The sequence below is a fragment of the Diceros bicornis genome, chromosome 7 (assembly GCF_020826845.1).
Source record: "Diceros bicornis minor isolate mBicDic1 chromosome 7, mDicBic1.mat.cur, whole genome shotgun sequence".
Classification (NCBI taxonomy): domain Eukaryota; kingdom Metazoa; phylum Chordata; class Mammalia; order Perissodactyla; family Rhinocerotidae; genus Diceros; species Diceros bicornis.
Window position 1 is genome coordinate 57,940,675 of NC_080746.1, and position 26,541 is coordinate 57,967,215.

The 26,541-nt window shown below is 53.9% G+C and overlaps 2 protein-coding genes across 10 annotated transcripts in view; one reads left to right on the plus strand and one right to left on the minus strand.

Annotated features, from left to right (window-relative positions):
• The window catches only part of FCHSD2 (FCH and double SH3 domains 2), a 254,614-nt gene extending 248,818 nt beyond the window's left edge, over positions 1-5,796 (plus strand). Inside the window, exons 18-20 of the mRNA XM_058545654.1 lie at positions 876-1,005; positions 1,148-1,230; positions 3,693-5,796. Coding sequence (XP_058401637.1) covers positions 876-1,005; positions 1,148-1,230; positions 3,693-3,776 — 297 coding nt within the window. The 3' untranslated portion in view covers positions 3,777-5,796. The remainder of the gene's footprint in view (positions 1-875; positions 1,006-1,147; positions 1,231-3,692) is intronic.
• The window catches only part of ATG16L2 (autophagy related 16 like 2), a 33,814-nt gene extending 7,721 nt beyond the window's left edge, over positions 1-26,093 (minus strand). The window contains exons 1-18 of one of the 9 annotated variants that reach the window (XM_058545655.1): positions 25,933-26,089; positions 23,971-24,070; positions 23,289-23,388; positions 19,679-19,752; positions 19,143-19,394; positions 18,884-18,949; positions 18,427-18,543; positions 17,305-17,367; positions 16,619-16,727; positions 16,140-16,245; positions 15,390-15,460; positions 15,040-15,111; positions 14,808-14,928; positions 14,380-14,485; positions 13,291-13,440; positions 13,010-13,057; positions 12,811-12,912; positions 11,696-12,474 (exon numbers count right to left, since the gene is read on the minus strand). In XM_058545655.1, the coding sequence (XP_058401638.1) occupies positions 12,387-12,474; positions 12,811-12,912; positions 13,010-13,057; positions 13,291-13,440; positions 14,380-14,485; positions 14,808-14,928; positions 15,040-15,111; positions 15,390-15,460; positions 16,140-16,245; positions 16,619-16,727; positions 17,305-17,367; positions 18,427-18,543; positions 18,884-18,949; positions 19,143-19,394; positions 19,679-19,752; positions 23,289-23,388; positions 23,971-24,070; positions 25,933-26,050 (1,863 nt within the window). In that variant the 5' untranslated portion in view covers positions 26,051-26,089 and the 3' untranslated portion in view covers positions 11,696-12,386. Of the gene's footprint in view, positions 1-950; positions 1,066-2,155; positions 2,367-11,695; positions 12,475-12,810; positions 12,913-13,009; positions 13,058-13,290; positions 13,441-14,379; positions 14,486-14,807; positions 14,929-15,039; positions 15,112-15,389; positions 15,461-16,139; positions 16,246-16,618; positions 16,728-17,304; positions 17,368-18,426; positions 18,544-18,883; positions 18,950-19,142; positions 19,395-19,678; positions 19,753-21,226; positions 21,251-23,288; positions 23,389-23,970; positions 24,093-25,932 lie in introns of those variants that run through there. The other 8 variants (XM_058545661.1, XR_009220802.1, XM_058545662.1 and 5 more) reach the window with 8 other exon arrangements.
• Between the last annotated feature and the right edge of the window lie 448 nt (positions 26,094-26,541).

The window sequence follows — 26,541 nt, forward strand, 5'->3', positions numbered from 1 at the left end:
AGTCCTTGGTTGCCAGGTTTCTGCAAAACTGAATTTGGAAAAGCAGAGACTCATCAGTCAGGCTCTTGTTTAATGGCCGTATTACACCTCAGTTCTCCCACATCCTGTTCTCTGAATAGGTTAACTGGAATGCTAAATGTATGTGATATACGAAGGAATGGTTTGGTGGAAAGAAAGAAAGAAACCAGAGAGGGACTGTATTGTCTCTGTGGTTAGTTTATGTAGTAAAAATATTAGCTTGCTCTTTCTCCCTCACTGTCAGAGCTTCCCTGCACAGTCCCAGTCCTGTCAGTCCCTGTCAGAACTCATGGGCCTGCCAGAGCCCCATTACACTCATGTGGCCCCAGGCTTAGCTCATCGTAGCAAAACTTGCCTTCACAGGAGACTTCTAATTCAGATCTGTCACAGCAGGCCTGGCAGGTCAGGACCATAAGGAACGTGTCTGCCCATCTTGTTTGTGTGGTATTGTGACCACTTAGCAAATGTGACATTTACAAAACCTGGGAAGTCAGAAACTCAGCCAATATTTTATCTTCAAAAAAAATACAACTTGTACCTTTTTTTGTTCTTCACTGAACTAATTCAGTATGTTTTCAGTAGAACTCTAGAGAATGGTTTGACTTGATAACTGTTGAAGATAAACTAAAATCAGTAGTATAATCAGGAGATCTGTGAGAGGAAGAAGTTAAATGCAGCGGAAAATTGGGGTTTGAGGTGGCTGTTCTAGGCTCATTTGCTTCTAATGAGGCTGACAAAAAAAGTTAATAGTGATAACTTAGCTCCAAAGAAAAGTAATTTGTCAGGAGTCATCAGAGACGCCAGCTAGTCTTTCCTTCCTGAGGTGAGCACTTTGTCACCTCTCTCCCCTGCTGCAGATCTCTCCTTCCTCCAAGCCGCCAGGCTCCCTGCCTCCACTGCCACTGTATGACCAGCCTCCCAGCAGCCCTTACCCCAGCCCGGATAAGAGGAGCTCCCAGTACTTCCCCCGCTCTCCTTCAGCCAACGGTAAGGGGGCTCTTGCGCACTTGTCTGAATACATTTTCATTCAGAAATCCACATGTTCACCTGAAGGGCAGGCAGATCTGCGTTAGCATTTTCATTGCTCAACAACATAAGTAAAATGAGCTTCTTTGGTTCCCTCCCTTAGAAAACAGCCTCCATGCTGAATCACCAGGATTCTCACAGGCACCAAGGCATACTCCTGAGACCTCACATGGCAAACTGCGACCTGTAAGTCTCCTATCTGGCAGGCTCATAGAATGCCTAGTTCTTCCAAATCGAAAGTTAGAAATTCATGTTTCCCCATGGCCCCTGTGTTGTTACTGATTCCACCACGCGAGGGTGAGGTGGGTTTGGGAAGATAAAAAGAGCTCTTGAAAAGGAGGCTATAGGGGCTGGCCCAGTGGTGCAGCTGTTAAGTTCGCACACTCCACTTCAGCGGCCCGGGGTTCACAGGTTCAGATCCCAGGTGCAGACCTATGCACCGCTTATCAAGCCATGCTGAGGCGGCATCCCACATATAAAATGGAGGAAGATGGGCACGGATGTTAGCCCAGGGCCAATCTTCCTCAGCAAAAAGAGGAGGATTGGCAACAGATGTTAGCTCAGGGCTAATCTTCCTCACCAAAAAAAAAAAGAACACGTCTCAGGGCCAGCCCGGTGGCACAAGTGGTTAAGTGTGCGTGCTCCGCTGCAGTGGCCCAGGGTTCACCAGTTCGGATCCCGGGCGCGCACTGACGCACCACTTGTCAAGCCATGCTGTGGCGGCGTCCCATATAAAGTGGAGGAAGATGGGCATGGATGTTAGCCCAGGGCCAGTCTTCCTCAGCAAAAAGAGGAAGATTGGCAGATGTTAGCTCAGGGCCAATCTTCCTCACGAAAAAAAAAAAACCCACGTCTCAAGAGGTTTAGTCTACACTGGCACTTTTCTCACTGAGCCATGTGAGACCCCAAGATGAGAGCTATGAACGTGTATTTAAATTATAACACGCTTTGTGAGCATCAGAGTGGTCTAATTGTGAAACAGAAGCACCTTTCTTTTCAGCAAGCATTTATTGAGAACCTATTTTCCAGGCCTATATTTGCCCCTTTGGGGGACACAGATGAAATAATAAGATACACTTCATGCCCTTTTGAGGTTTGGTTAGAAATAATCACCTCTACTCACCCCTCACTCTGCTCTTTCTTTGTGTAACAGCTCTCGCAAGGTCATGACTTTTGCATGCTGATCAGTGCATACTTTGCAACTTGATTTCCTTGACCCCTTACCAGCGTTTGATACAGTTACTTGGACAACCCACTTCCTTTGGCCATGTTCATTCAGCAGATGTGCGTTGAGTGCTTTGTCAAGGACTTGGTTCTTTATCCTAAATGTGATAGATAGGAAGGTTGTAAGCAGGACAGTGATATGACCGGTTTTGCATTTTTAAAAAACTGCTATGGCAGCTAAGTGGAGAATGAATGGAAGGTGGCAGAATGGACTTGGGGAGCCACTAGGAGGCTGGAGCAGTGGTCTAAGCACGAGGGGACGGTAGCGAGGACCGGTGGGTAAGAGTGGGAGTGGAGAAAAGTTGGCCAATTTGTCCTACCTTTCCGGTTTGCTTTATGCTTCCCGCTTCCCCAGCCCTTCCTTTTCATTGACCTTTGCAGGCTTCTCTGCCTTTCTCTGTCTCTGCTGCTGCTTCTCAGGGTTCTGTCCATGGGCTGCTTCTCTTGAAGTCATTGAACTTACTCTCCCTGTGTCATCTCATCTATTCCCATGGCTTTGATAACCATTAATTTACTGACAACTCCCAGATGTATAACTGCCAATCTGATCTCTTTCCTGAGCTTCAGACTTGTGGACGTCTCAATCTGTATGTACTAAACCCCCAAAACTCAGCAAAAATGAGTTAATTCTCTCTTTCCAGACATGCTTCTTCTCCCATAGTGCCTCTTTTGGTGAATGGAACCCCCATCCTACCAGTGCTCTCGCATCACTCTTTATACCTCCCTGGCCTTGGTCCCACAGATAGTCATCACCAGATCCTGCCAGGTTTACCTCGGAGACAGCTGTCAGTCTTTCCACTTCTCTAACCCCCAGTGCCGGTGTCCTGCTGCAGGCTCACACCAGCTCTACCGAGATGACTGCAGGAGGCTCCCAAATCGTCTTCTCACCTGTACTCTTGCCCACCTCCCCTCTGTTCTCCAAACTGTTACCTGAGTCACCTTTTCACACATCTGATACTGCTGTTTAAAATCCACAAAGACTCCTCTTTGCCTACAGAAAATAGCTCAGATTTCTTAACACGGCTTAATGAGGCCCTTCATGGCTAAACTCCAGCTAACCCCTCTAGTCATCTCTTACAACTCTTCTTCCAAGACATGCTGGCAGGTTTTCAGTTCTCCAAGCATTGCTCTCTCTTGCTTCCAGCTCCAGGCCTTTGCTTTGAATGAGGCTTTTAGGGCTACAGTGGCTCATGTGGCTTTCAGCCTAGGCAAGAACCTGATTTGTGGGTTTCACATTTCATCGAGAACAATAACTCCTTCTCAGTGTGGGACATAGTGAAAATTAGGTTGAAAGCACGTGCTTAGAGCATTTCTGAGGCCCCTGGGGTGTGATGTCCTTGGATAAATGACTGGTTGGGGTTTGGATACTTCAGAAACGGAATTAGGAAGCTGATTGACAATCCACGTAATTGTTCCCTGCTCAGGTCCGGGCAGCTCCCCCTCCGCCCACGCAGAACCACCGCAGGCCAGCAGAGAAGATCGAGGATGTGGAAATCACACTGGTGTGATGATGGGTTTGCCCGTCCATTACTGCTACAATCAAGGCCAGGCTGGGAGTTTGGCCAGTCTTGTTGTTTAGGCACCTTTGCATGATGATGACTCTCGAACAGAGCAAAACAAGGATTATATGTGACTGGGTGGCCTGGTGGACTCTTCCCACATTTTGAATATTTTGTGCCTTTTTTTCTTGTCATTTTCTATGTCATCTCTCCTACCATAGCACAAATCCTAGTGGGCCCTAGAAGCAGAGAGGGGGACGGCCCTCATGCCTAACAGTGGCCCATTTTTATATGAGACTCAAGACCAGGCCTCGTTCAGGGCACAGTCACAGAGATACTGATCATGTGCACTCGTACAGTATATTACTGTGGCCACAAGGATGTGGCAAAGATTCTCATCTTTCTTCAGGTGGCTTTTGCTTGTCTGATTGAGTTTAATCAGATCATGTTGGCTACCTAAGGAAGCAGAAGGAGGGATTTCAGGAGAGGCTGGCTCCTCCCCAGTTAGTCCCCAGACTGAGAAAGTGAAACTTTATTGGAAAAAAGTGGACTGCCCTGAGTTTAGCGCCAGTTGCATTAATGCACATCTCTTCCACAACTAACAGGTTTAAAACAATCACAGTGTCTTTTGTATTAATATTTATGCCATTCATTTAGTATTAGTGGGCTAATATGGAGGGGCTGAACTAGTAGCCAAATCTTGTCCATCACATAGACTAATAGAAAGGAGGCTGCGGCTAAAGCAGAAATGGAGCTTCCAGGTCTGAAGTGAGCCGATTTAATATTCTTTTTGTATTTGGGTATTTTTCATCCTAATTTTTGCAGCATATACTCTTCTGACCAGTATCCTTAGAATCTGAATTCTAGATAAATTGGGGGCACATACTTGCCTTGTTGTGCTTCTCTACTAGGGAGGCCCCTAGCGTTACTTTATTCCCAAGCCAGTGCACTGGCCCAGACAGGCAGGTTATGGCTGATCCAGACCAGCGGCTACTCCCTGCGGAAAATGCAGCTTCCCGGGTCCCAACGACCTGACGTTTCTTTGGGAAGAAGAGCCTGCAGCTCATGGAGGAAACCAGCTTCCTACAAAAAAGGACTAAAGGATTGCATGCTCTGCACAAGTACAAATTGACAAGGAAAAGACAAGTTCTCCACATCACAGGGAGAGCCAGGAGTAGCTTTCTCTGCAGGCTAGCAAGCCCACAGAGCAGATGTCCCAGGGTCGGCCCCTGTCAGTTCTCCACTGCCTCTGGAAGACAGGGAGTGCACTACTAAGGGATATTCGCCAGTTGCTTATTTTTTTAAGAAATCAAATTTGCAGAATTTAATCTAAATGTTGTATTATGCTTTGAAAACTCCATCCCTCCTAAGAATCTTTTAAAACTTGAAATGCTCGCCAAATGTCCCCATGGGATTTTTGACCAAAAGTAAGGTCATAGCTGAAGAAATTTTTAGTTTGTCATTTGATCACTTCAGTGACAATACCCACTGATGAATCTTCTCCGTGATTTGGGTTTTTTTGTTTTTGTTTTTTGTGTTTCTTAACCTGTTGATCTATTTGAGGTCTTTTTGTGTTTATCAAACTTATTCTTAAGTTTAAAAAAGAAAAGGGTGGTTTTTTAAGATTTTAAAGTTTGCTGACATGTTAAAAATCTTCAGAGCACTTTAAAAATCTTCGGAGTGCTTAAATCAGGCAGTTCTTGCCACCCAGTCTTGTATTCTCTCTTTAGCTAGCCAAATTGTCCTTGAATCTGGGTTTTCACATTCTCAGAGAGTTATTTGAAATCTTTTGTTATATTTTAAAATATTTTTTGGAAGAGCTGCTAATTTTATTTTAAAAAAACAAAGTTGTAAAAATATGCCTCCTTTTTAAAAAGAACCCTTCCCTCCAGGATATGTAACCCAGCGTCAAAGTGCACAGGGCGCCTCGGAGGGAACGCCTGTGTGCAAATGTGCTTTCTTTACAGTGGCTGTACAAAGTTTGTATTTATTATGTATAAAATGTTGAATAATAAAACAATGGAATTAAGTTTCTAAGTTTCCTTATAAAAAGATTTGGGTAAACTTTTCTAAATAGACAATGCTTCTTACAAAGAGCCCTAGGCCCTCCTTTAAACCATACAACAGATACAGAGCGGGGGAGGTCAGTTAATCCTTCTAGGGGACAAACAGGCCCTCACGCTACCCACCTGCAGGTGTCATATCCTGGATGCCAGAGATAGAAATCAGTAAGTTGTGGTCTTTGCTTTCAAAGTTCTTTCCCAGTGGGAAAAAAAGACAGGTACACACATGAGGATAGGACTGTGTGACATGTGCTGGAAGGGAAGGGCGGACAGCGTACTGAGGCAGCTGAGGCGGGAGCTCCAGTTCTACAGCTGGAGGAGCGAGAGGAGGGTCACTGAAGTCCCCCTCAGAGGACATAACCACTGGCGTCCAGGAAGTGGGCATCCTGGACTCCTCTGCCCTCTCCTAAACCTCCACCCTGAAGAGGAATGAATCAAGCAAAGGAGATTTTACTGGTCCCAGAGGGGCATAGAGGATTCCCCAGTTAAAGGCTGAGTCCCTCTGGCTGCCAGCCAGCCACACTGAGGACCAGGGCTCAGCCTGTTTGGGGAGGGACCCCAGAGTGCTCCCCTTTGCAGAGCTGAGCACGTGCGATATGTATTCTTCAGACATTTTGTGTGCATAAAACTCATGTGATTGCATTTTTATATAAGTGGGATTACGTACTAGGTTTGTGTCATTCTGTTTGAAAGCTGCATTGTATTCCATTGTTTGGATATATCATAATTTAAAGATTCCTGTAGTGATGGATGTTTAGATTGTATCCATCCATTTGCCATTAGAAAGTTGAGATCAACATCTTTGTACATGATTCTTTATAAATTTGTTCCAGTAAAAATATTGGGTAAATTCCTAAACATGTAATTGAGAGTCAAAAATGTATGTGTATATTTAATTGTTAGATTTTGCCAAATTGGCCTCCAAAATGATTGTATCCATTGACACTCCTGCCAAGAGCATAGGAGATGACAACATGGACTTTGGAGTCAGAAGATCTGAGTTCAGTCCTGGCTCCCACTTGACAGCTGGGGGGATTGAGCCTCAGTGTCCTCATTGGAAACCTGAGAATAATGCTGTGGATCCAAAAAAGACATATAAAGTGTGCAGCATGGGGTGGTCACCACAGACATTCTTCGCCATCACCTCTCCCCCCTTCAGCATCCTCCCCCTACCGAACTGGGGTCCTTGCTACTCTTCCAGCCTCAAGTAACAGGGTTGTCATGAGGCCCAAGGGAAGGAGTGGGTGTGAAAGTGCTCGACCATCAACATGGGAAGGCTGTTGGTGCACGTTAAATATCATTTCCGTCTTCGCCATCCCCTGCTGATGAAGGCTGCTCACATCTGAGGCTGCTGTTGGCGTCGGAGGCTTCGTCTGTGACCAGGGGACAAAGTTAAGCTAATTACCCCACCCCAGTGTCATAGCTAAATGTTGGCCTCCTTCATCACAGGAACTAACTATAATGCAATCAAGGCAGAGTCACAGCACATCCTCTGGATCCCTTTGCTCTCTGACCCACCCCGCCCCAGCGCACATCACCAGCCAGACAGAGACACGGGGCAGAGGTCATCTGGCCTGAGCCCTGCCACCGCTTCAGGCAACTTTCCTCCAGGCTGCTACATCCCCAGCTTTAAAAGGACTAGAATGAGATGATTTCCAAGGGCTTATCCAACTCCTATGTTCTAGATAAGTTCAGTTTCTAGAAGCAGAGTGAGAACATCACACAAAAAGGACACAACATTTGAGAACAGACTTCCTAACACACAGACTTCTTGGGATGGCCAGAAATCAAAAATTCAAGCCACTGGACTCTCCCCTGAGACAAAGTAAACCTTCCTCCTCTAGGCTGTGATCACACCCCGGCTGCACCGTGACTTGCTGCCCAAGGAGCCCAGGCGCACCTTTTGGTTGCCAGGCCAGTTACTGCCCAACTTGCTCTGAGTGGCCTTATCACAAAATCTGGCTGCTCTGAATGTCTGCATTTATTTTGCTCATTATGAAGCTGTTTTTCATGACAAAGATACAACCAGGTTACAGAAATTTTTGTTTAGAAGGGAGAGAATTGTTAATTTGTCCCAAAGTCCTACAACTTGACACAACCAGTGTTAAGTTTCCTCCCAGACTCCCCGTGTTTGCTTTTACTGCTTGATCTGCCAAGAACCCTGTGAATGCCAAAGAGCATCTTGTTCCTGGACCATTTTCCCCTGGTTCCACTTGCCAAGAAAACAAACGTAGTACTTCTGCCATGTCTGTTTCAGAGAGCTCTGGTCTGGAATGTTTTCCTGGGATGCTATCCTGAAACATAACAGAAATGAACCCACAAATGGGTTCACACCGCTTCCATACTGTGTGCTAAACACCTAAGCGTCCTCGTCACCCACATGCTCCTGTGAGGGGCAGGGGAAGAGCCTGGTCAAAAGTCCTGTCATGTCTCTGAGCCACCTCGATTAGCTGTCACCTTAGGCTCGTCCCTTCACTTTTCTGGGCCTTGCTTTTCTCATCCGTAAAGTGGGAATGAGAAAACAATACAAACTTCTAAGATCCAGGAGGATCAAATAAGATAACGTACAGATAAGCTGAAAATATTGTTTGACTAGTGGATGTGCATCCAGAGAGAGAAAACAGCCTGTCCCCAGACATGGTATGTCTGATCTCACAGATGGGTCCACAGTTGGGGCCGCCAGGATCCCTCCAAAGAACATCTGAAGGGCCAGGACCACCTCTATTCAATCGCTTTGTACAGCCAGCAAACGTACTGCCCTGGGCCATGCTCTGGGCACTGGAGACGGTGCCATGACTGTCTGCAGTGACAACTTCAATGACTCAGATCTTGTCCCTGTCACTGAGGGGCTCACATCTGGTGGAGGGGACTGGGGAACAGCACACTCCAGCCAAGGTGTGTCTCCCAGGACAGGGAGATGACCAAGGGAAAGTAGGAGCCCAGAACAAGGGCTTCTGTGGTTTCTCCCTCTCAGGTCTCGGGCTCACTAGGCCTGAGACTGGGTAGGGGCAGGCAGAGGAACAGCCTGAAGAAGAGCTGTCACCAAGGGTGAGGCCCAGAGCTGGGGCAGGAAGAGTCTCACAGATGGGGAAACTCCTTCCCCTAGATGACACTGGGATTTGCCCAAGGTCTCTCAGGAAGACCACTTGGAGCAGAACCTAGGACTGGGCCTCCAGAAGGCCAGGCCAGCCCCTCCCTGCAGAACTTGAGTGCAGTTTCTAGAAAAGAGAGAATCAGAGGCCTGGATTTGTATCTCAGCTCTGCTGTGTGACCCTGAGCAAGGCCTGGCCCCTGTCTGGGCCTCAGTCTGTGTGCACAGCAAGGACAAAGTCCATTCCGGTTTTGACATTATGGAACCAAACTTTGGCAGGCAACCCCAGAGCACTGAAAACGTGGAGGGTACTCAGTACTGAAACCTGAGTACAGACAACTGAAAACCTGGAGAATACTGAAGGCCTAGAGAGGTTTTCAGCACCAGAGTCCTATCCCAGCCTCCTCTGCTGCAAGGGACCGCAAAGACCAGAGGTGCAGCCTTCCCAGCCAGCACCCCTCTGAGCTCTTCCCCTGCTGGGCCTCTGCCAGACCCTCTGCCTCCACGTGGGCCTACCTCATCCCTGGAATGCCTTGGCCTGTCTCTGGCTTTCCAGACTTGCTCCTCCAGGAGGCATTCCCTCCAGCTAAGCTGAAGTGTGTGCGTGCTCCCTGAGGTGAGGCAGCTGCAACCCAGGTCGTGCTGTCAGATTTGCCCCATGAAGAAGAGAAGGCTGAGGGGAGTGGAGGGGCCGCTGTCCCAGGAGTCGAGTCGAATCATTGCCCGGCACCTCTTCTGGGTTCCCTAAGCAGCCCTCACTAAGTCCTGTGAGATACGTGCCCCAAATGGTGTAGCTGCTAACAGCCTCCCAGGATTTAGGTTCACCTCACTCCTGTGGCCCTCATGTCCCTCACTTCAAAGGACATCCCCTCCAGGCTCAGGCCTAGGCACCCAGGACCCAGAATGGAAGGAGAAGCTGCAGGGAGGGATTTAGGTTAGAATCAGCCACCTGGCCGTAGAGGCAGGGGGCACACCACTGGGGTATGGGGGGCATGCCCTGCAGCTCTGCCTAATTGGGAGCACAGCGTCCCCAACATTTTGTGTAAAAAAAAACATATATATCTATATATATATATATAATACTCACAATCCAGCTGTGCCAGCTGTGTGATCTCATATTACAAACTCTCTGAGCCTCAATTTTCTCCTCTGTGAAAGAGACCTACATCACAAGGTGGTCGGGGAGAACAAAAAAGATGATACTACATGAAAAGCACAGAGCACAGGAGCTGACACATGAGCACTCAGCAACGGTGGCTCCTGGAAGCATTGGTCTTTCCAGCCAGGAATCCCAGGAGGTAGGAGGATGGCCTCAGCAGCCACTAGGCAGCTGGTGACTCCTGGTGGCCACTGGGAGCTAGAGCACGAGGGCTGGGCCTGGCCAGAGTCGGGGAGGGAGTGCCCAACTTTCAGGAGTCTTAAAGGATGCTGGACTCCTAGAGTCTTCAACTGTCAGACTTGCTGAGTCTGTGAGTCAGAGAATGCAGCACTTAATAAGCATTTCCTGAGGCTCCCTCTGTGCCAGGCCTGGTCCCAGGGAATATCCTGTTCCCATCAGGGCCTCTTCCAAGAGCTCCCAGTGACAATAGAGGGAGGCAGACGCAAATGGAGGAGTGCAGAGATGGAGGGGCCCCTAGCCAGCGGGCAGGTGAGAAGGGGCTCTCAGTGAGGGGATGCTGAAGGACAATGTGAATTGGGGGCTGGGAGGGAAAGGCATTCTGGGCAGAGAGAAAATCCTATATAAGACACACTCAGAGCAGCAAGAAAATGGAGAGCAGCTGAGGCAGCAGTGTCGCATCTGAAGGGCTTTGAACTTCATGCCGAGGAGTTTCTCTGCAGGCAGCAGGCGAACTTCAAAGAGTTGCACGTGTAACCACGACACCTTAGAAAGTCCCTCTGGCCTTGGCAAGGGGACTGGGTAGGGAAAGCGCAGGTCTAGGAGGAGGCAGCCTGCAGTGGCAGCAGGGGTGGAGGGGAGTTAAGACACACCGGCCCCAGGGCCTAAGAAGATGTGGAGCGTGAGGGGCGGAGCTTATGTCAGGGGAGAGGATGCCAAGCAGGCTGCTGGGTGTGTCACCTAGAGCTCAGGGGACAGCTGAGCAGAGAGCAGGGAGTGATCTGGGAGTCGGCAGAAGGCAGACCTGGGTGTTTAAGCAACACCTCTGCAGCCCTCGGCACGTGCCAGGAGCTTTACAATTCCTAATGCATTGAGTCCTTACAACGCCCTTTGAGGTGGCTACTATTATTATCTCATTTACAGAGGAGGAAACGAAGGCACAGAGATGTTAAGTAACTTGCTCAAAATCATTCAGCTACTAAACAGTAGAGCTGAGATTCAAACCCCGACAGTCTAGCTGCAGAGTCCAGGCTCTTAGCTCTCAGCCACCCATCCTGGAAATGGTTTCCAAAACCCTGGGACTGGCAAAGATCCGCAAGAGAGACTCTGACAGGTGATCAGGAAGGAGGCTAAGAGTTCTAGAGAGACTTTGGACCTCAGCTGAGCAGACCCCCATCACTTGGAAGGAAGTCCCCTCGGCTGCCTCATGACTGGCAATGGCCAGCCCGCTATCCCCCACTCCATGCCCTAGGCTGGTGAAGTAAGTGGGGCGCCAGACTCCACCCTGTCAGGTCTGCCTTGTACTCCTGGCTTGTCGTGCAGGTTAAATTTGATGCCGATGAAAGTGAAGCCCCAGGCCGAGCCCTCGCCCACAGCTGCCCTCCCCGACCCAGACACACAGAGGCCGTTGCCCACCCCCCACCCCCCCGGGCTCTGCCTCTGGAGCAAGAAGGTGGCTCCAGTCCCACCCAAGGTGGCCCTAGGATACCAACACCTGACATCACTCTGGTTTGTTAGGACCCTTCCCACCAGGGCTGCTCTGGGCTGCCTCCCCTGCTCCCTCCTCGGAAGCCCCACAGCCCCTCCTCAGCCTCAGTTTACCCTGGGTGCCTGAAACAGGAAGGCCCAAGGTGCTAGCTAGGCCTCAGGACCAGCTTGGACCAAGGGTGAAATTCCCGATGCCCTTCGCTGCCCCTGGCCGTTCTCCATGCTGTCTCCTCAGTTAGACGAGAACAGTACCAAGGCCGGGCCGGCTCTGCCCCGGCTCTGTGTGGAAGGAGGAGAGGGGGCCAAGCCTGGATCTCCTGGAGCCACCAGCCCAAAAGCCTCTCTGTTCCCTGAATGCTGCAAAGCAGCAAGCAACACCAGTTTAGATGCAATTTTTTTCCACTCTTAGCAGAAAAAGTGAGGAGACAAAGATAAACAAACAAATACTGTAATTCCCTCCAACCCACACTTTGTTTTTAAACCAACAGGCCAGGTCCTGCCAGGCCTTCTTCCCCACTAAATGCCCTGAGGCCACCCCTACCCAACACCCCCCGCCCCCCGACTCTGGAGCACCGTGGAGTAGGGGGAAGCTGTCCTCTGGCTTCAGGCTAGAGCTCCAGTCCGGGCAGGGGGTTGTGGCACTAGTGCCAGAGCACAACCTTCCTGGCCTGGTCCACGCTCACCACGTGGCTCCCGGAGTAGCACCAGGCCACGGCGTTGACAGCAGCGCTGAGGAGAGGGACGGGCAGGCGTCAGGAGGCGTCAGGAGCTGGGCCTGCAGCCTGGTTCTGGCCCTCATTACTGGACCTGGGCAATCTGAGGCCCTCTCTCAGCCCATCTCCTCACCTGTAAAATGGGCTCACAGGCCTGTGGTGAGGATGTGCACGTAGAAAGGCACCTTGTGAACTGGGAAGGGCTCTGGGGGGAAGGAAGGTGTGGGACAAGGGCAGGGGGCTCCAGGGTCCCAAATATGTCAGAACCTGGAATCGATGTAGCAGGACTGGGCTGGGGTGACATGGCCCTAAGGCTGGGGTGGGCAGGCGGGCAGGTGGTAGCCATGCTCACCAGTGGGGTCCCCGAAGGCTACTCGCCAGTTCCCCAGTGTTTACATCCCAGATGTAAAGGGCTCCGTCCCAGGAACCTGCCAGTGCATAGCTTCTGTCCGGGCTGCAGTGGCCACAGCAGAAAGAGAGAGATCAGAGGACACACACACACAGTCTGACAGGGCACACTCGGGCATAGGCATGTGCTCTCACAGACACACCTGAACACAGCTTTGGTCCAGTCAGAACCGCACTTGAAGCCATCAGCCCTGGGGACAGACAGGGTTGTGCTCAGAATGGAGGTGGCTGCCAGTCCCCACCCTCAGCCAGGAACTTCAAGAGCTTCCTCTCTCTGTCAAGGGGTCGGGCACCTCAGCAGGCCTGGTTCAGAAGCGCCTCCAGGGTGGGCCCCCCACTGACAGGCCCCAGAGGGCTTTTTACAGGGGACGAGAGGCCCAGCTGCCCCAGCCAAAGCCACAGGTCAGTGGGCACGAGGCTATACCTGAACACCTGGCGGATATTGCTGACACGCAGGTCGATGACCTTGAGTGTGTTGTCACGGGAACAGCTGAGCAGATGCAGCTGGTCATGGCTGAGGCTCAGGGAGGTGACCCGGCCCTGCACAGGGATGACCTGGATGCAGCGGGGCCCCCTGAGGACAGGGACAGAGATGGGGATGAGGAGCAGCCCACCCTGACAGGGCCACTCCTGACAGGCACCCCTGGTCTCAGATCACTGAGGCCAAGGCTGACGGTGACGAACCTCCCGCCACAGCCAGCCCCCTCCAACAGGAACTTAGGCAGCCTTTGCCTAGAAGATGGAGCCCCTGAAACCTTGGGTCACTAAAACAAGTGCCGGAGGGAAAGCAATGAAACTCCATCTTTAAACGTGTGAAAGAGAGAGCAAGGGTTTCACACAGCAATCCTGCAGACCAGCAGGGAGCAGCAGGCCTGGCACTGGGTCCAGCACTGGCTTTAAAAACCATTCAAGCTCAGCGGTGGGCACTTAGGTTTAAAAAACAACTAAAACTTTTGTTCTTTTTGATTAAAAAGTGGTAATTAAATGGGAAAAGGGTAGGGCCAGCCTGGTGGCATAGCGGTTAAGTTCACACGCTCCGCTTCAGCGGCCTGGGGTTTGCCAGTTCGGATCCTGGGCACGGACCTACTCACCGCTCATCAAGCCATGCTGAGGCCGCGTCCCACACAGAAGAACTACAACTCCACAACTATGACATACAACTATATACTGGGGCTTTCGGGAGAAAAAAAGAAAACGAGGAAGATTGGCAACAGATGTTAGGGCAGGGCCAATCTCCCTTAAAAAAAAAAAAAGGAAAAAGGGGCTTGGTTGGCAAGGCCCAGGCAGAGACCAGCGATTAGAAGAAGAGCCACTAAGAAGGTGGCACAGCTTCCTGGGGTCAGCTGAGCCTTCAAGGGGCCAAGCCCATCACAGAGAGGCCAGCAGCTGGGAGCACCAACCCCATAGCCTCACTTCCCTGAGGTGCCCTCCATGGCTCTGTGGCCAGAGAAAGGATAGAGAACACAAGAACCCCATCCCCATGCCTCCACCACCCACAGCCTGTGTCTGTCACCTGCTGTCCCAGAACCGGATCTTCTGGTCATTGTGGCCACTAATGATGACATGGTCCCCACACACCACGTCATTACAGTAGGAAAGGACATTGATGGTCCTGGAGCCTGGGGACCAAGGAACAGAGCCCTGGCCTCAGAGAAGGGTTGGACATATGGAGAAGCTGAGGCCCAGAAGCCCCAGAAGCCCCAGAGAGGCGGTGTCCTCCCAAAACTAGAACCCAGGTCCCCTGCCTCCCAGCCCAAAGCCTGAGGTCAACAAGCAACTGGCAGAAAGCACCAATGGGGGACAGAGGAGAGGCCTAGGAAGGTTTCATCCCAAATGCCTGTGAGGCTCAGAGCCACTCCCAGAGAGCAAGCTGAAGCCTCTCCCGACCCAGCCAGGGAGGGTCCCGAGGGCAGGGAGGGGGAGGTGGGGACCCGGTCTCACAGTAGGCGCGGCCGAGGTCCCACTCCTTCACGGTCCGGTCTCGGCTCCCAGTTACCGCCTGGTGCCTCGTTAGCTTGAACTTGGCAGCTGTCACCTTGTCCGTGTGTCCAGACAGTGTCTCCTGCGCCCCATCCCAGACATGGATCAAGGGCACAGCCAAGACCCCATATCACCCCCTCCAGTCCCAAGGCATGACCCCTGACCCCCGGCTGCCACCCCAGTCAGGCCTCACCTTGGACTGTGCCTCCCCAACCTTCCAGAGCTGGGCAGCCTGATTATAAGTAGCTGCCAATACCTGGGAGCCCTGGAGAGAAGGGAGTGGAAGGGAAAGGTCCAGAACCTGGGCCTGGCCAGAGGCAATGTCCCTCAGGCCAGAGAGCTGGGGCAGGGGCTGCCTCGGAGCTTCCCACAGCCCAGGTCAGCAGGCAGGCGGAGGAGCTTGGGGGCCCAGGGAGGATTTGGGTAGGAGCCCTAGGGCCTGGTTCTAGGACACCCATGCTGGCCCCTCCGGTGCCAGAGCCCCCGCCTGCCGGGTGTGGAGATTGGGGGGCATCCCCTGCCACTAGGGCAAAGTCCCCTCACCGAGGGGTCAAAGTCCACACTCGTGATGCTGCCACCAGCTCCTTCGAGGGTCTGGTTGGCCTCCAGGCGACCTGGGGGGACCAGGGGAAGAAGCAGGTGAAATGAGGTCACTAACCTCATGAACCGGAGGAGCTGGGACTAGGAGTGGCATGATTAGTCTCTCTCAAGTTAGAGGACAGAGTTGCTGGGTCCGTTCTGGGTGCCTGGGCTGGAAGCTGCACCTTCCCGAACTGCCAGCAGGGGGCTCCAGGTGGCAGCTGGTCATCTCACAGACGGGGTGGACAGGACCAGAGAGAAGGGACTGCCCCTAGGTCGCATAGCAAGCCAGGGCCAACCAGCTCTGACTCCCCCAACACACCTCCCTCTACAGAGCACAGGGCAGACAGCTAATGTCTGTCTCACCCGAGTTCTGAGAGCTCAAGTGATAACAGAAGAGGTGGCCTGGTGGACCACAGGGACCTGCTCAAGGGCCTGTCCCTGTAGGACCTCATGATCGGGGACTCCCACCTCCCCTAACACGGACCATCTGAGCTCAGGCTGCAGGCCTGACCCCAGGAGCTGGGAAGCACCACCCTTCTTCAGAGCAGTGAGCCCAGAACTCGAGCTAAGGAGTCAGCTGGCCGCCGCCCACAAGAATGTTCCAGGAGAGGAAACAGAAAGAGACTCAAGGCCTCTGCCCACCAAGGAGCAAGCTGAGGGTGGGGTCTGGAGAGAAAGCATTGGGTTGGCCTGCAGGGGAGGGACCCTCACCTCCCACAACATTCCAGAGGTGGATGAGGCGGTCAGCTCCTCCGGTCGCCAGGAAGCTGCTGTTGGGGCCAAAACAAACAGCATTGACCTCGGAGAGGTGGGTATCCTGTGGGGAAAAGGGGAGGCTGGTGCCCCTGGTCCTTCATGCACGCCTCTTTGCGCATGCTCACAGGCTCTCTCTCACAAGCACCTGTGCACACGTCAAGCCTCATCACCTCTGCCTGGATCCCTGCAGCAGCCTCCCCCCTATGCTACCCCATGGTCCCCTGCCTGGCTTCCTGGTCTCCCAGCCTCTTGTCTCTCCCACTCCAGTCTACCCCTCATTATAAAATGCTGAGGGGCTCCCACCACAAGCTGTGGAAGGAAACTCCTGCTCCTAATAAGGAGCCCGGCCTTGGTTCCCTGGCCTCCTCGGACCAGCCCTGGGGCCTGCACTCCCCATATCAGTACCCCATACATGCAGCCCAGCTCCTCCTCACCAGCACATCCTGAGCCCAGGTAGGAAGCCGGGCAGCCACGCACACAGGGATGCACTGGTATCGCTGCTCAGGGGCTCCCCCAACTGAGTGGCCTCTCCTCTTCTTGAAACTGGGGGCGGGGTGTCAGGAGAGCATTCAGCAAAGCCTCTGACATGGGGGCCTCAGGCTCCCCTGAGGCAGCAACAGCAGCAGACATGGAAGGCAGCAGAACATGGCCCAGAGGTACAGCGAGCATGTTACCCAACCCGGGGACCCCAGAGGTCAGTGTGGAGATGGGAGGGGCACAGAGACAGGCACAGAGGCAGGGCAGGGTTGGTAGATACAGAGAAACCTCAGGGCTGGGGTTTCAGTCCTGGCCTTGCCACTGCTTGGCTCTGACCCTAAAAAGAGTCCCTGATATTTCTGAGCTTCAGTTTCCCAACTGAGTGGTAGTTCCTGTCCAGCCTCAGGCTGGAGCTCTTGGTCCCCTATGAGGAAACTGGATGAGGGACAGAGCCTGGAGGATAGCTGGGCTATCCAGCTCCTGCCTCTGGGGCTCAGCAGAGACTCACACGCAGACTGCCGGACAACATACGGATAGACAGACCCGAGGCGCATACACAGACCAAGCCTGGGCTCCGCGAGCCTCACACAGAGCACCAAGGGGCCCGATCCCTTTACACACATTGGTGCACACACACACTTACTCCAGAAGCCCCTTCACCACATCCACACAGTGGGACAGCGTCAGGGAGGTGGCGGAGGCAGACCTGGGGCAGAATCGAGAGAGCTGTGCTAAGGGACCGGCCGGTGGGTGTGCAGAAAGCGGTCACTCATCCCTACATTCGGCCAGGGACCCCGAGGCTCATAGCCTCCTGAGCCCAGAACAAGAACTTGGCTCCTCCAAGACCAAGAGAGCAGGATGACCCAGAGCAGGTCCAGGAAAATGGAGGCAGAAGAGAATTTGGCATGAAATCTCCCCAAGTTTCCACATGACGGTAAGAATTGCCTCACCACCCAAGTGCCCCCAACAAAAGCTCCTGGGAGGCTGAGCTGGGCCTGTGGTGGGGGAGGGGTGACGGTGCCCCAACAATGGGACAGCACAAGGCTGGGGGCGGGGGGATGGGGTGGGGAAACCTAGACCTGCTGAAAGACCTCAAAAATGCCCTGAAGAGGGTGCTTCCTGGAATGACTTGGCCTACCAAGGCTGTCAAGGGCTTTGGGGACCAGCATCCCATGCCCCTCCCCCAAGACTCCCTCACTGGACACCAGCAACCTGGAAGGAAGGGCTGAAGGAGAGCCTTCAGGCTGGGGCATGGCGCAGGGCGAGGGCAGGCTCAATGCCAGGCAAATCCAGACAGATGGCGGAGATCGAGGGGAGGGGCACCCAACGACTGAAGCCCCAATCCGGTCCCACCTGTGTGAGCTCACATCTACACATGCTCACATGTTCACGCCACTCAGGTATGCTCACCCGAGCTTGTACACACGTGCTCTCATGTCCGGTGTATGCACACACACGCCTGTGACAGCTGAACCCTGGGCCTTGCCTACAGGTTCCCTCCTGGTGACATCCGTTCACCAGCCTGACACCCCACCCCCAGAGCTCTGGTCCTGGGAAGGAAAGAAAGGGATGAGGACAGGGGTTGGGGTCCTGGAGGTGGCACTGACCCCTCGTGCCTCCACGCACTGGAGGTCGGAACTGTCCTGGAAGGTCTGAGATGTACCCCAGCATCTCCCCAAGGCCCCTCCCACCCCAAGAGCTGGCCCAAGGTCCTACAGGAAGACTCTGGGGTGGGGCCCAGCTCAGACCTCTGGACAGTCCTCACCTGAAGGGCCTCTTCCATTTCTCTCCAGCCTCACTCTCCAGGGACACCGGCTCAACAGCAGCCAGGGCCAGAGTCTGGGCCTGCTCCTTGATCCCATCGCCTAGGATGTCTGGTCTCCTGAGAGAGAGGATGAGGCTCAAGAAGGCCAAGGGACCTGGCCAGCCCCTCCCTGCCCCAGGGCCCAACATGGTGAAAACGTGCAGACACAGTGATGAGGGGCCCGAGCGAGTCCACGCGTGCTGGCTCCTATGACCACACGAGCCTGCACGTGTCCTGCAGGCTCGGTCTACGTTGGGGGCCTCGGGACCGCGGCTGTGCACACGTGCGGTCAGGTGCACGGTGGCGCAGGCAGGTGGGGGGCGGAGTAGAACTGTAGGCAGCAGGGGGAGAGCAAGGCGCTGCGGCGCACGCGGGGCGGAGGCTCGGCGGGCAGGTCCAGGCGCAGCCCCATTCTTACTCGCTGATGCTCACGGTCCGCTTGGCAGCCTTCTTCAGCTCCTGGGACACCCGCGCCTGCTTGGCCCTGGGAGAAGAATAGCATCCTGAGAGCCAGAGCGGCGCGGGACACAGAGAGGGAGGCGGGACGCTGCCACCTTCTTGCGAGAGTGGGTCCCCTCTGATGGGGAAGGCGCGCCGGGCCGCCCTTCACCCAGCGCCAGGTCGGACCCTCCCCCAAAGGGGGCAGCTCCCTGAGGGGCGGGGCCCGGCGCGCTCACCTCTCGTGGCGCTCGTTGCGCAGGTTGCGCTCGGCGGCGGCGCGCGCCTTGCGCTGCACGAGCAGCTCCAGCAGGTCACGCGCCTCTTCCTCGAGCCTGCGCAGTGCCGCCTCCTGGAGCCCGGCGTGCGCGCGCAGCGCCTCGTAGGCCGCCCGCAGCGCCGCGTTCCGCGCCCGCCGGGTGTGCACGCGCTGGGCCTGCTGCGCCCGCTCCTCCTGCAGCTGCTCCACGCGGGCTTCCAGCGCCGCCAGCCTGGAGCAGGGGGACAGCCTCTGTCACCGCTCAGTGGCAACGGGTTTCGGAGCTGGGACCGACTTGCCCATGGGCACGCGGCCAGCCAGGCGACTAAGCCAAGTCTCCAACCCAGCCTCGCCCCTCAGAGTCCTGCCTTTCAGGGCCTCGGAGACCACCCATGGGGCAAGTTCTGGGCCCCTGCTGGAGACTCACGGGGTCACCCCGTCCCCTGGCTCCGGCAGAGATGGCCCTGAGCCTCCCGGAGGTGGGCGCCGTCCCTCTGGCACCCGCCCGCGCCTCACCTGCCTCGCCGCTGCTCCACCTCCGCCTCCAGGGCGCCCAGCGCTGCGCTCTTCTCCACCACGCGGTAGGCCATCTGCGGGCGGGCGGGACAGGTGGGCGCCTCTGTGGACGCACCCCGCGCCCCCAGCCCCTCCCCGCAGAAGATGCTGACCGGACAGGGTCTGCTACCCACCCACCCTCACCTGCCCCTTACTGAAAGGAAAGCAGAGGCTCAGCTCGGTTTAAGGTCCTGCACAGGAATGCATGGCTGTTTTGGGACAATGGAGGGGCCTTAGGCCCTGGAGTCTAACAACTGAGTTTAAATCTTGCCAGGGCCACTTATATTCTCTGTAACCCTGGGGTAGTCATATAACCTCTCTGAACCTGCCCTGTTTCTCACCTGTAAAATGGGAATGATAGTGCTTACCTCAGGGTAACGCAGAATTATTATGAGGAATAATATTTCAAATAATGGCAAACGTTTATATAGCATTTATGTGTGCCATGCCTTGTTCTGAGCACTCTACACGTATTAACTCTAATCCCCGTAACACCACCATGAGGTAGGTACTGTTACTCTCCCCATTTTACAGATGAGGACATACACAGAGAGAAGTGTCTTGGTCAAAGTCACACAGCTAAGTGGCAAAGCTGGTATTTGAACCCAGGCCACCTAACATTATGCTCCAAGTAAAGGACTGGTCTACAGGAGGGGTTCAAGGGATATGGGTTCTGTTTCCCACCTCTCCATCCCCTGGCCTACCCAAGCATAGATTCTAGAGAGCAACAAGAAGCTCCATGCAAAGGCACACAGGCCAAGAACAGGAATACTGGACTGAATATTCCAGGGCCCAGACTGAATACTGGAGCTGCTCCCAGCCCAAGACACAAGGGTGAGGGCCATCTCATCTATACCGCTGCCTCACTCAACCTGGCCTTCAACCAAGAGCCAAGAGCTGTGGAAGCCACAGAGATGAAGCTCAACTCCCACCTTTTAGAACTGAGGGGTCAATGAGAGAGACAGACCCCAGTTCCCACTGGTGTGGCAAGAAGAACACGAAGAAAACCAATGCTGGGGCTCTTGCGCTAACCTCTCCTCCTGTGTTCTTTCCAGCATGGGCCTGGTAAGGGTTGGAGTGAGGAGCAAGGCTGGTGCTGTCCACTCGACTGACACACCACCCAGTGTGAGTGGGCCTGGGGAGGGACCCTGCACATGCAGGGGAGGGAGCCTACTTCCATCGCTGGCCCAGTTAATAACATTCATAATTCCTCTCACCACTGAGCAATCTTACCCCCACTTCCACGCCCTCCCCGCCCTCCCCTGTCATTTACTTTCACTGATGTTTTGTTACTCAAAATTTTTTTAGTTGATGCTTTTCAAAATTCAAATAATAGAGACTGAAAACATATTAGTGATTTCCAGGGGTTAGAGATGGTTGGGGGAGAGGTATGACTTGTGACCAAAAAGGGGTAGCAAGAGGGAGATCTTTGTGGAGATGAAATAGTGCTGTATCTTGATGGTCACACAAATCTACACGTGACAAAAAGACAAAGGACTTACTTCATACCATTATCAATTTCCTGATTGTGTTCACTGTAGTAACATAAGATGTAACCAATGGAGGAAACTGGGTGAAGGGTACACAGGACCTCTCTGTACTGTCTTTGTAACTTGCTATGAATCTATAATTATTTCAAAATAAAAAGTTAAAAATTGAGACATGCTTGTTGTGATATGTGAAACAGTACTAAGAATTAAAGAAAATGCCACTCCCCATCCTCTGGCATATCCAATGGAAACTGACTGGTGTGTGTCTGAGGAAGTGATGGGGAGAGAGAGAGAGAGTGCTGAGAGCAAGGGGTACATGGAAGTATCCCAGACAAAGGGAACCATGAGTTAGGAGACAAGAGAGCGACAGGAAATGCACAGGAGGCTGGAAGGAGAGCTCACTGCGGAGCCAGGCTAAGGATCTTTGGAAGATATATACCCAACTGATAATGGGGAGAGGTGGTGAGACGGGCTTTCCCTTCCTTACTCTATGGGCTTCTGTTCTCTTGAAATGTTCACAGCAAGCATGTATTTGTGTATTACTTGTCTTTTTTTAAGGGAGATCATTTTTATTATTAAACTATATCACTCCAAGTGCCTTAGGGAGAATGGACGGGAGGATGCCAAGGGAGGAGTCATCCAGGGAGGATGAGGGAGATCATTTTTGTTATTAAAATATATCACTCAGAGTGCTGTAGGGAGAATGGATAGGGGTGCCAAGGGAGGAGTCATCCAGGGAGGATGAGGGGAACTTGGACCAGGCCAGATAAGGAACAAGAAACAGAAGTTGATGGATTTGGAGGCAGGATCCATGAGCTGGTGACTAGCTCATCATGGAGGGCTGGAAGGGCCACAGGTGCCCCTGGGCTTCCAGCCCAGTGACTACCGACTGGGCGGGTCTACCTCATTCATCACTTAGTCTACAAATATTCATTAGCAGGGACTGTGGAGACAGGCCCCAGGGATACAGTGGAGGCAAACCAAAGGCCCAGAAGGGGGCTCAGATGTTTGAGGATCACTTCTCAAATGTCAAGTTGCTACTCCAACAGGTGCTCTGAGAGAGAGGCTCTCACTGTGTTCATAGCCCCATTCCCACACTAGTTGGGCACGCTGGAACTGGGTATGTGTTTATGGCCTATCAGTCTCCTCCAGTGGACTGGAAGCTCCATGGGGCCAGGTCTTGTTCCCTGCTGCATTCCCTGTGCCTTGGATGAGGTAATTGTCAATAAATATTTGTTGAAAGAATGAATGAAGATCACAGAAGGTGGATTCGGGTGGAAGGGAGTTCAAATCCTGGCTCCACCTCTTTAAGCCTCAGTTTTCTCTGCAACCATAAAATTGTGGAGGATTAGCTGAAATGATGCTTAGCCCAGTGTCTGCAGGGAGTCACCTCTTAATGTGGCGTTGACCATATTACAGGGGAGATGGTGAGGCTGATTTTAGATGTGAGGTCCAAAAACCAGCTGAGCAAAGAGTTGAGCTCAGAAGAGAAGACTGGACTAGAGATGTGGCTGGGAGTCAGCAAACAGAGAAAGTCTGTGACGCCATGGGAGTCAGTGAACCCACCCAAGCTCCAAGAATATGCACATCTAAAGGGAGGAGGGAAAGGAGCCAGAGAAGGAAGTTCAGAAGCAACAGCTACAGAAGTGAGAGGAAAACCAGGAGAGTGTGGTGAAACAGAAGCCAAGAAACACCATGGGGGGTAGGGTAGGAGTAGTGTCAGGTGGAGGTAGCACACCTGCCACAGACGTGGACCACCTGGTGGGGCAAGTGGTGAGCAGAGCAGGCTGGAACATCTGGAAAGGGGAGCAGAGGCTGCCTGGCCCCTGCACACCTCACACTCCTCCCTGAGCTCTCATCTCACTTCCTCCCACTGCTGTTGGAGCCCACTTCATCCTGGGCTGCCAGAGCCAAGCTACAGAGCACTCTGACTCTTGTCCAGCCTCAAGGCATTGGACTTGGGGAATGTCCCTCACTTGCTGGCTCCCTTGGACTGCATTCCCCCCCACCAAAGTCCTGGATCTTGGCCCCGCCCCATCTTGGCCCCGGCCCATCCTCTCTCAGACCACTGCCCGGCCTACCTCTCCACAGACCAGCCGGAGCCCCTCCTCCTCCTCTTCCCACTTCCTCAGAGTGGCTGGTGATGGGACTTGGTCTGAGTCATGCCCCGACTCCTCCTCCCTGCCAACCAATCAGAGAGTGGTGCTCATTGTCCCTCCATTCACCCAGGGGATGTACATGAAAAGCCTGAAACCAGAGCCATGAATTTCCTCCTAAGGAAAGTGGAAGCCAGAAAGCCAGTAGGGGAAAGAGCAAGTCTCCAGAAATTGGAGCTGCCCATGACTCTCCTCTCCTCTGGAATTCCCCCAGGCCTTGGGTTCCCTTCTTGAGGCCCCTCCCAACTCTGAGCCCCGACCCTTTCCTGGTTCTCATCTTCACTCCTTTGGAATAGGTAGCAAGACCCTTTCTTTAGGCATCAGGTAAGGAACAGGGAGACAGAAAAAGATGGAGGAGAAAAGACAGGAGTGTGGGGGTGGGAGAGGAAGGAGATGAAACAAATGGAGAGATGGCCTGAGAAGGGTTGGGGAGAAAAGACACTCTCTAAGCAGCTGTCCTGGGGGAAGGCTCAAGAGCCTGCCTCTCCCCTCATCTGGGCAGCAGCCAGGGGCCGACTAGGTGCCAGGGAGAGAATGAACCCAGCATAGGCGGTGGGGGCAGGGCTCAGGCACAGGCAGCCCATTGTGACCACAAACACACACTCACCAGGGGCCCTGGTGGATAGCAGGAGTGACATCGTTTGGCTCTGGCTGTAGCTTCTCTGAGAACCGGGCCAGCAGCTCAGCCTTCTCTAGAAGACGGTTATCTATGGGCGCAAGAGGGTGAGCCTGGGGTAGAGACAGACACTTTCCAGCAGACTCCAGGCATACAAGTTAGCTCTCTGGCTGGGAGAGCTGCAGGAGCCCAGGGATACAGAACTGGGGAGCTACAGGTGGGCTGGGCTCTGCAGGGGTTGGTGTAGCTCTCCCAGGACCTCTGGCCCTGGCACGGCCTCACAGCACTAGCCCCCAGGCCCTCCCAGGAAACCTGCTCTCCCAGGGACAGAGAAGGACGACCACTGCTGGGGAAGGGCATGGCTGGGCACTGCCCGCTGAGGGTCTTGAGGGAAGGAAGGGGCCACAGATTGATTCAAACCTCCCCCAGGGCAGGGTCTGGCCCCACAGAATGAGGAAACAGACCAAGCTCCACCTGCCTGCGGCCTCTGGCAAGTTACTTCCCCTCCAGGGGTTCTAACTTTCTAGACTGAAAAGCAATCCTGACTTCCCCAGGGTTGGAGTCAGGTGCCCCTAGATGAGAACAGAAAGTCCTTGAGCAATTATCTAGCAGACCTCCTTGAGTTTGGTAGTTTCTGCTACAGACCCTGGAACATAGCCCCTCCACCCCGACCCATGGTCACAGTCATGGTCACTTCCTCTTTTCTCACCAGTTCCAGGGTAGAGTGGAGATGACAAGCCCAGGCCTAGTTCCTCAGCTCCTGTCCCTCACCCAGTCCCCTGCCTGCACCTCGACTGAGGTAGCTGGTCCAGTTCTCACACAAAACCCCACCCCAGCCCCAAGGGCACTGCTCTGGCTCCCCAGCAAACCTAAAGAAGATGCCATTTTGCCCAATTTACAGGTGAGAAATCTGAGGCTTAGGGATATGACCTGTCCAAGACCACAGAGAAGACTGGACCTTCAATATGTCTGATTTCAGCCCTCCAGAGTCTCTCCAGTCCCACAGATTTGCAGCTCCCAGGGAGTGTGGGTGACTCCTCTCTCAAATTGTATGGTTCCATTGTCCATCAGAGCAGTGGAGAAGTGACACTGCCTGGAGGCAGGGGGCTGGCTCACACCCCTGAAGGGAGAGGACCAGACACCTGGAAGGTTGCAGAGAAATCTCCCAGGACAAGAACAGCAAATTCAGTGGAGGTTGTGGGGAGGATGGTTAAGCAGCAGCCAAGATTAGTGATGGAGCTGGAGGGATTGTGGTTAGACTTTCAATCCCAGACATACAATCTCAGATGACCAGAGACGCGACACAGAGCTGCACACCTGTTCATCCTGGTTTAAGCTCCCTAAAAACAACTCTGTGAGAGTCTGACTTCCCTGGGCTCAGCCAGCTCCCTCCTGCAGCCTGGATCCCCCTGCTTCTACCCCAGGCCAAGGTTGGCTGGGCACAGAGGTGCACCAAAATCCTGAGCCATGATCACCTATCAGTGGAAAAGCCTGGGACTCTGAGCTTCCTCCCTAGAGATTCAGAGTTTAGAAGTTGCTGCTCTGGACAGTCTCGCGATGGGGACCAAATGGTCTGACCAGGCTCTACCCTGGGACCACCCAGGAAGGAGAAGCATAAGAGACCTGAAAAAACCAACCCTCGGTGACGCACCCTTGCCTAGGAAGCCCAGCCTGTGGGAGGCAGAGCCGAGCGCTGAGAGGCGATGAGAGCTGGAGCACCAGGAAGGAGCTCCGTCCAGGAAGGGGCTCTAAGCAGAGCCTGGGTTGGAAAAGGCAGGAAAGCCGGCTAGCCGAAGGTGGGGCGCAACAGACAGGGGATCCAGCAGGCCCAAGGCTTCGGAGGCGAGAAGGCGTCGGTGCACTTGGTCCCAGCCCGAGCAGCCAGACAAACCTCCCCTCGCCCGAGACTCGTCCCCTGCACGGCCATCTTCTAAGCCCCCGGGGCGCACTCACAGGCCGGCACCAGCTCCAGGAAAAGTGCCTTCTGCGTGCGGTCCCGCTGTCGAAGCTGCCGCACGATGTGGCGTTTCCAGCGGGTGGCAGGGGCGCCGGGGGCACCGGACCCCTCCATGGCCGCCCTCTCTCTCCGCTCGGCGCTCACCTCCCGCCCAAAAAGGAGCGCCCTGGCTGGGGCGGGGCCTCGAGGGGACTCCGTGACGTCAGGGGCGGGAGGCGGCGGGGAATCCCCGGATTATACCAAGAGCGTTCGTGGGGGAGAACGGAATGGAAACGTGGGGAAAGCCGCCCCCACGGTTTACACCACCCGGCCCCCAGCAAAAATTCTCCCCTAAGAGGGGGGTCCTATTGCTCCCCGGGGTAATAAGCGGGAATCGAGGCCGGAGCCTCCGGGGCGGCCTCCCCCACGCCCGTTGGCGCGCTCCGCAGGCGGGGCCCCCGGGGCCGGGGTTCCTTAACCCCACAGCGCCCGGACCCAATTGGTAACCGACGTTCGCCCACGCCGCCTGCAAACCAAGCCGCTCTCTCTCCTGGAGACCTGGAGACCCAGACACGCCAGACCCTGCCCTCGAGGTGCTCAAGATCTGTGAGGGGAGGCCACACAGA